Raw genomic sequence first — 10,137 nt, 5'->3', positions numbered from 1 at the left:
CCTGGGATTCTCCAGGCAAGAATTCTGGAGTGGGTTGCCATTTCCTCCTCCAATGCATGAAAGTGAAAAGTCAAAGTGAAGTCGCTCAGTCGTGTCCGACTTGTAGCGACCCCATGGACTGCAGCCCACCAGGCTCCTCCTTCCATGGGATTTTCCAGGCAAGAGTACTGGAGTGGGGTGCCATTGCCTTCTCCGATAAAAGGTGTACAGTTGCATGTAAAGAATGTTTTAAAAAAATTTATCATGCCAATATAAGTGTGTATATATACAGATATGGAATTAAACACATAAAAATATAAACCGTGGTACCTCTAGTGGTGAAACTCTGGTTGAATTTTTTTTCTAATTTTCCTAAAGTGAAATTAAGCTACATTTATAGCTATTTTTATATTGCTGTGTTTATAATCAGACATGTACTCAGGAAATTGATCTCTTTTGTTTCAGACCTCCTTGGTTCTCTCTTACATTTCTGAAATCAAAGAGGACAACTAGCCCCATAAGAAGACAGAATGCCTGTCCAGGATTAGACATCTCCTTTATCTGAAGCATGGTTGCATCCCAGGAATCATTTCTTACCACTTTCATCATTCCAGTTCCTTGTCTTTACAAGGTAGAATTCTCTCATTCCTAAGGGATCTTAAGAAATGCTGAGCCTTTTGCTCCTGTCCATTCTGATACTGAAGCTGCTGCCACCTCTTATCTACCACAGGGACTTTTTCTGTAACCCACGCCTGCTGATAGGCTGTGCTAGTAGCAGATGCTCTCACAGGAAGTGCTCTTATTTGAGGCACTTATTTTGATTCTGCTTTTACTAGTGGGAATGAAAGGGGTTAAATGATAGATGGCATACTAACTGTGGAAATAGAAATAGGCATTTGAAGATGCTGCTCCTGTGTAGGGTCCAGTAGCAGGTATGAGATGATAGAATGGTGAGGAGGTGGTGTGAAGAATATTGTTATGATCCTTCACTTTCTCCACACAGATTGCATCTTCTCTTGCTCTGAAGCTTCCACAGCATCTAAAAGGCCTCTTTCCATCTCCTCTATACCCTCCTGCTCAGAGAAATACCCATATCCCTCCTCCAGCATCACCACCTTCATAAGTGCCTGTAAGGGAGCAGTACCAGGCCCACCCCTATCATCAATAATGGCAGTGGCTGCTGCCAGGCCTGATTCTTTCTTCTTTTCCTCCACCACCATTTGTACTCTTCCTCTATTGCACCAACACTGAATTTATATCCAGCAGGAAAAATACCAGCACATGCCCACCTTTCCAAGTGTACAGGGGACATTAGGACCCACAAAATATCATACTATCTTCTCCCCTCCCTCTTAAATAATTTTGTTTATTCACCCTCATAACCCTCTTCTTTTCCTACATTCCTATCCCTAGCCAAGGCTCTTACCATTAGTCATCTCTGAGAAAGGAGAGTTCTCATATGACAGGGTCATTTTTCTCTTCTAACCCCTCATCTCACCATACTCGTTCCAAGAAGATATTCAGATCTTGGCACCTCTTATCCCAGCCAGCCTGTATCTGGTTTTCTATAATCCACTGCATTTGGACCAAATTATGATATGAAAGGAATGGCCTAGAGAAAGAATACTGCTTTATAATGCCTACGTACTCCTTACTCCATACCAGGACCCCAGGGAGAAAGCAGAGCCCCAGAAGGAAATGGTGATTGTAGAGAGACTATGGTACATGTAGAGAGACTAGGGCATCAGGGCTTTCAGCACTGGCAGACACCTTCAACCCCCATTGGCTATAGAGAAGCAGAAATGCCCACCCTCAAGAGACCATGTGGACTTGGACAGTGAGAGTACCAGGGACAGTAACAATGGACTGAAGGCCCCCATAGAAGGCCCTCCCCCTCCCATTCTTGGTAACTCACAGGAAGAAGAGGGGCCCTTCAATAGTGAATGACATTTAACTTTCAGTCTTCTCAGTGGGATGGAGGGAAGCTTCAGATTTAAATGGTAACTTCTGGGGACTACCTGGAGGTCCAGTGGTTAGGACTCAGTGCTTTCACTGCCATGGGCCTGGGTTCATTCCCTGGTTGCAGAACTAAGTTCCTACAAGCCTCATGGCTCAACCAAAAAAAAATTAATTTAAAATAATTAAATCAACTGCTACTTCTGAGCAAACCTGTCCCCGAGGTACACACTACACAGAAGACACAGCAATAAGTGAACACTCTTTATTACTAGTTAGAAACAGAAAACTTCTGACAGAGCCTGAGCCTGGTGAGCTGGAATCTCCTGGGAGAACTCCAGGATACCTCTTGTTCAGACTGGAGGCTGATCTGACTTCCAGCCCCTGGGCTCCACCCTGGCTCCCCCTGGCTTGCAGCAGCTGCTTCAGGGGAGCAGAGCGCCTGCAGAGAACACACAAAGTGGAAGAGAAGGGCCCAAGGGCACTCTCAAGAGTACTTGTCCCAGTCCAGTTCTACTTTTAATCCAATTAGCCCTCCCAAGAGAAGCACCATCCATAGCACGATGTCTGTCCTTAGAACACATTTTGTTCTTCATCCACTGGCTGGAAAGGGGCTTGGGATGGTGGCTGCCTGAAACTGTGTTGCCAGCACTCCCCGAAGCACTTCTTTAAGGCAGTCACTCAGTGGTCTTTCAGGCAACCAGGGAACTAGCTGTCCCTCTCGAGGGAGGAAATCAGGAGAGTATCAGAAAAGTCCTGCCTGAACTTTCCTGCTCTTTGCCACTACTCATTTGTGACATCTGGGACCAACGAGATGAACAGTTGGGAAATCAAGTCCATCCACAAAAATCTCTTTGATCTTGCCCCTGGAACTACAAAAATATCTGGATGCTATTTCAACTGGGTTTACCCAAAGGCCACACAACATGCAAAATAAAGTCACCTCTAATCTATAATGTATCTCAAATTATGCTGTCCCCTGTCATCTAACCAAACTCACCAAAAAGATTTGTGTACACTAGATAATACAATATAATTCTACCTCCTATCATATACTAGACAATCAATAACTAGTTGTTTAATTAAATGAAATCTATCAAATTTGCTATCATCTATAGAATTTAACACTGCAAACCCACCCCCTAGCACTTCTGAAATAATTCCATATCAACAGAGAAATTAAATCATAACAAAATTATTTTGTATCCCTTTTCCCTCTAATAAGTCCCAAAGTATCTCTTCTTCCCTGACTTCTTAGCTTCAGCCAGCCGGGAGGGTCTCACTGAGGTGCAGGTCAGTCAGAAATGAAGTGTGATTTCTTCAGGATCTTGGAAGATCTTCTAAATGGGATAGGTTCAGATTCTTCAGCAACAGGCAAATTCCATGGGGCTCAGAGACAAAAATGAGCCCCTACCTATAAAACTTAAATACAAGAAGCAAACATGAACACTGCAGTAGTTTACAAAAGAACAATAGCATTTTCAAGGAAAAACAGTACTCCTAAAATTCAATGTAGCATATAACTCTAAAAGCATATGGCTATTCTGAGGCAAAGACAGGAAAAGGTAGCATTTTCAGGAAAAGGTGGTTAATAAGAAAACAGAAATTAGTGAAAAAAAAAAATTCTTCATGACTTCGGTGCCTCCAGGGTGTCAGCCAATTAGCATCAGCCATCCAGAATCCAGCACCTACAAACTTAAAAGGAATTAGAAGTCCTCTATTTTAAACACGTAATACTCAAAGTAGTCTTTGTTAAAATAAGTGTACAAATAAGGATATAATTATGTGTGTGCATGCATGTGTGTATATATTTGTATGTGTGCTCAGATGATAAAAAGTGCTTAATTTGGGTAATAAAATAATGGATTGTTTTATTTAATTTTTGAATTATGAATATTTCAAATATTATGAATTTTTAATATATGAATATTCAAATAAATTTGAATTTATTTAAATTTTGAATTATGAAATTAAATTTCATAATTTTGATTTTCAAATTTTCTGTGAAGTAAATGAGTTACTTTTTGATCAAAAGAGGAGAGGTTGTTAGGAAATTGGTTTTTCCTTGGAGTGTTTCCATTCTTACTTACCTTCCTGAAATCAGTGAGCTTGTCCTGGATCCAGGCCTCCACTCTCAAATGCCCTGCACACATTCTTGCATTTATAGCAGGACTTGCGCCATGGAAAATTCACTGCTTTACAGCGCAGGCACTCCCAACAATTTTGATTGGGATGTATAGTAGGTTTCTGCTGATGCTGGGTATCTGAGGAATTTTTCTCTTTTGGTTGCTTGGCATTTTGCTCCTGTTTCCTGGAGCTTTTTCTCACAATATAACATTTGCTGTACCATGAGGGACATGTCCCCTGGGGCCTCTCTGGACCTTCTTGTTTGGGGAACTTGCTGCTGCTCATGGAGTACTTCTCCTGGGGCATCACTGGACATTCCTTCTGGCTGTGGCTCCTGCTGTCTCCATGGGGCGCTGTCCCCTGGGAACAAACAGGGCCTCCTTCTTGGCTGTGGTTCCTACTGTCTCCCTGGGGCACTGTCCCCTGGGGACACACAGCACCTTCCTCTCGGCTCTGGCTTCTGCTGTCGCACAGGGAGGACATCCCCTGGGGACACACAGCACCTTTCTCTCGGCTGTGGCTTCTGCTGCCCCCCAGGGAGAACATCCCCTGGGGACACACAGCATCTTCTTCTTGGCTGTGGCTTCTGCTGGCCCCCACAGAGGACATCCCCTGGGGACACACAGCACCTTCCTCTTGGCTGTGGCTTCTGCTGCCCCCCACAGAGGACATCCCCTGGGGACACACAGCACCTTCCTCTAGGCTCTGGCTTCTGCTGTCCTGCAGGGAGGACATCTCCTGGGGACACACAGCACCTTCCTCTCGGCTGTGGCTTCTGCGGCCCCCCACAGAGGACATCCCCTGGGGACACACAGCACCTTCCTCTTGGCTCTGGCTTCTGCTGCCCCCCACAGAGGACATCTGGGGACAATCAGCACCTTCCGCTAGGCTCTGGCTTCTGCTGTCCTGCAGGGAGGACATCTCCTGGGGACACACAGCACCTTCCTCTCGGCTGTGGCTTCTGCGGCCCCCCACAGAGGACATCCCCTGGGGACACACAGCACCTTCCTCTTGGCTCTGACTTCTGCTGTCCCGCAGGGAGGACATCTCCTGGGGACACACAGCACCTTCCTCTTGGCTCTGGCTTCTGCAGCCCCCCACAGAGGACATCTCCTGGGGACACACAGCACCTTCCTCTTGGCTCTGACTTCTGCTGTCCCGCAGGGAGGACATCCCCTGGGGACACACAGCACCTTCCTCTTGGCTGTGGCTTCTGCTGTCCCGCAGGGAGGACATCCCCTGGGGACACACAGCACCTTCCTCTCGGCTGTGGCTTCTGCAGGCCTCCTGTGCATATTCCCCCTGGAGGTTCTCAGAATATTCCTCCTGGGCATAGAAACTCGGGTCATATGGTGGGGCCATCTCTTCCTGGGCCCCCACTGCAGCCCACTGACCAAGTGGGTATATCCCCAGAGGAGGCACCTGGGGTGCAACTGCTACTGGCACTGCTGCTGCCATGACTGCTCCCTCTTCCATAACTGCTACAGGCGGTAAAGGTGTCACATATGGGTATCCCGATGGGAATGACTCATGGCATGGGAATGGATGTGGCACCAGCATTGGTGGAAGGGGTTGCACTGCCTGGGCAAAGGAGCTCTGAGGTCCGGGGACATAAACCACAGCTGCTGGGGCTGCCATCTGACTCTCTGAATGTGGCATACCCTGTGCTCCCAGAGCCACCATCTTGCCGTGCTCCGGTACATTCAGGGGCCATGCTGTAGCCCCAAGCTGCTCAGCTCCAGGCCCAGGCAGCATTTCATGTGCCACAGGTGCTAACTGGGCCGCTCTCTCAAACTGGAGCAGTCGCCCACGCAACATATCTCGCTCGTACATCACCTGCTTCAGGGCGAACAATGCGTTTCCATGTGCTGCCGCCTGCTCACGCTCCTCATGGAGGCGCTTCAGCTCATTGGCCAGGGCCCAGGAAGCTGCCTTATGCTCCCTGACCTGCTGCTGGAGCTGCCTGATATGGTGCGCCTGCTGCTCCCGCTGCCTTGCGCCCACACGCACGCTCAATGCCAGTGCGCTCCAGGCACAGGCCCTCTTGATGGCGTGCGGCACCCGTGGGTCAGCAACCACGATTTGCAGCTGATCCTCTACCTCGTTCCAGGGTCGCGAGCGTAAGGCCATGTAAAAATCGGGGCCACCCCCGTTCTCGAGGACCTCGTTGTTGATGAACCGGATTACATCGACGTGGCGAAAGCCACTGGCATTGTCCCCAAAGTCCACAGCCATGGCTGCTGAGGCCTAGTCAACCAACCACCTCACTGAGGAAGACGCTGCCTTCCGACAGTCGCGGCAGCTAAAAGCTGCAGCTGCTACCAAGTCCGCCCTTCACTTCCCAGCTCAGTCCTGGCCTCCTCACCCGCCTTTTTTGTCCCTCACACGGTCCCGCTTTCCTCACCGAGAGTAGAACACGTCCACTCACCACCATGCCAACCGCCAAAGTGCAGAGAACGTGATTCGTCACAGGCGTGCTGAGTCACACGCACGCAAGGCTGCTAGACCTGCCACCCAGCTAGAGCCCCCTCTACAGGATGAGCGGACCAGAAGCTGCACTGGGTGCCGCAATGAGACCAGACGTGGCAGAGGGGAGGGGGGAGCTGGTGCAGGCAGCAGGATGCAAGCACGCTGCGGCAGCGGGCTCTGCGGATCCCTTCCAGATGCTAATAGTTGCCAATCATGCACCTAGGGCAGAGAAGGCAATGGCACCCCACTCCAGTACTCTTGCCTGGAAAATCCCATGGACAGAGGAGCCTGGTGGGCTGCAGTCCATGGGGTCGTGAAGAGTCGGACACAACTGAGGGACTTCACTTTCACTTTTCACTTTCATGCATTGGAGAAGGAAATGGCAACCCACTCCAGTGTTCTTGCCTGGAGAATCCTAGGGACAGGGGAGCCTGGTAGGCTGCTGTCTATGGGGTTGCACAGAGTTGGACACGACTGAAGTGACTTAGCAGCAACAGCAGCAGCAGCAGCATGCACCTAGGGGCTGCAACCACACACATACACACATGCACACACATATACTCTCTCAATCCTGTTGTAAAAGGAAGGATGAATCAATGGAGATCAGAGAACTTGAGTGGGGGGGGTGGATTTGGGGGGTAAGGAGTTGAGGTTAAGGAGACTGGGGCTTCAAGACCCCTAGTTTAGGAGTGCAAACTTGGGGTCTATCAAAACCCCAAAAAGGAGTTGGACAGTGTTGGGAGAGACTTGAGAGAGAAAGTTGTGCTTGCACTACTGATGTGAGGAAAGTGATGAGGTTGCATGGTGGGGAAGCAGTGGAAACCAGGTAAATATGCCACTTTGGCATATTTATTAGTTTGAATTAAATTTACTTAAGAAACAGCCAGTGTAAGGACACCCTGACCCTCATCCCCCTAAAATCAGGAAGTAAATATCCCATATGAAAGGTACCCTCCCTATACAAGATGCTGTAAGGCATCCTGATTACCAGTTTCAACCTAAAACAAAAACAAAAACAAACAGGTAAATAATTCAGTCAGCAAAATTGAGTTTATTTTGGAAAACCAGAAGAATTAAATTCAGTACATATAAAGTGTGGCAAACTGTAAGCAACTCCAATGAACAAAGAAGAGGAGTGATCTTTAAAGAGGAAAGGAGGAAGTTTGGAGGGACTGTTCTGAATTAAAGTTTTTGAATGGGAGCAAGAGTTTAGGGTTGTGGCAGCTTCTCATTGGCAGAGTTATGGCAGTTTCCCATTGGCTGTGTGTTGCTGTGCAAAGAGAAAATCTTCCTTATAATTGCTGGGGTGTGTAAAGTAAACTTCTTCCTGCTGGAATATGTAAAATAAGATGTAAGAATGGTACGTTTCCTTTTTTGATTTTTACATTTCCCCCTTTTGATCAAAATCTTTCCTTGAAAGTATTGCTGATCAAGAGTCAGTTTTTCTATATTTGGTGATTTTGTTCCTCAGAGCCAGGAAGGACCTTTCCTGATCATTGTCATGTGCCATGTCAGAGGGAAAGTATACACATTAGAAACTGTTGAGGTCACATTTGAGTAAGAAGGAAGGATAGGAAGAACTCTTAAGCATTTTCCACCTAAATTCTTTATTTTATCAAAGTCATAAGTGTTAGAGATTATCTTGAAGCATTAATCTAGCATCACTTTATTGTACATCATTTCTAAAAGAATTTAACAAGCAATAGCTACAAAACTTACAAATAATTATACAAAGTAGAATTGAAAGTAATATGAAAAATTCAGTTTGTATGATGGTTCTAAATCACGACCTTAGACTTGAAGGTAGCCAACTGAACAAATAAGAGGATCATGTCAGATTAAATTTATTGCAACCAGTGTGCTTATTCTCTGATTTTGTGTAATCAAGTTTTGACCTCTTCAGAGAGACTTATCCATGTGCAACATCTCACAAATGCCTCATTGTTCAACAAGTAGGTTATAAAGGGCTATGTAAATGTCTAGAACTACTTTAGCCACTAAGTCAAGTGATTGTTGTTTGGCTGCTACTACTTTGGCTGCAGAATTGGCTAGCTTTCCTAATGTTAGGGAGATATTTCTGATAATGCAATCAATGGCACTTACTCTGATGCAAGGTAGAAAGTCTCACCCTATGGAGACAAACCTGAAGTCATGTATGTATCCTGGAAGCTCCTATTTAATATAGATATGGAGGCTTAATGGGGTGTACTAGTGAGAGGTTTCTGGCTTGTTATTGATATTAACAGGGACAGTTAAATATAATGATAAGTATTAACCTCCGATTTGTCAGCTATCTAAATATTCATATGTCCATGGGAAATGTCATCCACCACAGACAAAGATGAAGCCAGATGGAGCACAAGCAACTCCAGCTGAGGTCTGGAAATGGATAAATCCATTAGCTTAAAGTTTCTGATTTAAAATCTGATCCCTTTTCAAACTAGGGATCAGACTAATTGGGATGACATTCTTTGAAATACCATTTCATGCCAAAAATAACGTTTCTAAAAGCCTTGCAAACAAGAGTAAGCTCATTTGTATTTCCCTTGAGTGCAGGAGACCATATTTGGATGAGGAAAATAACATGGAAAGTGAAGAACATATGATCAGCAAAAGTAGAGTGTTTAGTTACAGTGGTATGGTTATGATTGGCGAAAGATTGAGATAAGGTATGGGAACATTCAGTCATAACAACTTAACCTGATAGGTAACATCTGTAGGCTTGTGGATAAAATCAGCCTTGGCATTTGGGATTACAGAGAAAATGGTTACAGACAAGACCAACAGGTCTCCTACATGGTTTCCAACATGGTTATCCAACATAGAGTTTCTGGTGACATATCCATCAGAAAAGTTTACCCCTTTTTCAATAGAGTGGGAAATGTGGATAAGAGCATTGTCTTTCTAAGAAGGAAATGGAAAATAAAGTGAGAAATTACAGCCATCTGGTCTAGTCATCTCAGGAAAACTGTCTCGTTCACCTGTTGTCTGCTTCAGTTCCTGGAAACCTTTGTTTTCAAGTCACTAGTTAGTGTATAGGTCTAGTCAGGGTTTGGTGCTTTCTTTATACGACACATGAATCCAAGAGTCTATCTATAATTTGGAGTTTGGCAGCACAAGAGTTGGTTAATATTACCTTATTAGGACCTTTCCCATGGGGTTGAAGAGAGTCATTCTAGAGATGTCTTTTCCAAAAAACAAAATCTCCAGGCTGCAAAGTATGGTGTTTGAGGTCTTCATCTCTCAGGATCATGCTGTGAAAATATTGCTGTACTGAAGCATGACTATTTTCAATGGATGTAATCAGAACTTTTCAATATTGAAGTATATCTCCTTTTATTAATTGTAGAGCTACATGCCTGAGGTGCCCAGCAATTATGAGTTCCAAAGGGATGGATCTGAGATTTAGAAGGACCAACAAGCAAAGCTTTTGGCGAAGGTACTTGGAGGGTCTCCACAAATTTTGCCAAATGAGTTTTTTTCTTTTAGTTTTTATTATTTATTTTTGGCTGTGCTGGGTCTTTGATGCTGCATGCAGGCTTTCTCTAGTTGTGGTAAGCTACTCTTCGTTGCTATGCACAGGCTTCTGACTGCTTCTCATTGTAG

At 45.5% G+C, this 10,137-nt stretch overlaps 1 protein-coding gene across 1 annotated transcript; it reads right to left on the bottom strand.

The window, feature by feature from the left end:
* Window positions 1–2,186: 2,186 nt before the first annotated feature.
* TEX13D (TEX13 family member D) lies at window positions 2,187–6,496 on the bottom strand. The gene is made up of 2 exons (XM_024988575.2): window positions 4,026–6,496; window positions 2,187–3,357 (listed from the first exon to the last, which is right to left on the bottom strand). The coding sequence occupies exon 1, from the start codon at window positions 6,295–6,297 to the stop codon at window positions 4,036–4,038; it is 2,262 nt and encodes a 753-aa protein (XP_024844343.1). The 5' UTR covers window positions 6,298–6,496; the 3' UTR covers window positions 2,187–3,357; window positions 4,026–4,035.
* Window positions 6,497–10,137: the final 3,641 nt, after the last annotated feature.

The sequence above is a fragment of the Bos taurus genome, chromosome X (genome assembly GCF_002263795.3).
Source record: "Bos taurus isolate L1 Dominette 01449 registration number 42190680 breed Hereford chromosome X, ARS-UCD2.0, whole genome shotgun sequence".
NCBI lineage: Eukaryota > Metazoa > Chordata > Mammalia > Artiodactyla > Bovidae > Bos > Bos taurus.
This window is presented reverse-complemented; position numbering and strand designations above follow the sequence as displayed.

Bases quoted from the DNA above. Each gene is read 5' to 3' on its own strand.
- TEX13D (XM_024988575.2), bottom strand. From the start codon at position 6,297: ATGGCTGTGGACTTTGGGGACAATGCCAGTGGCTTTCGCCACGTCGAT.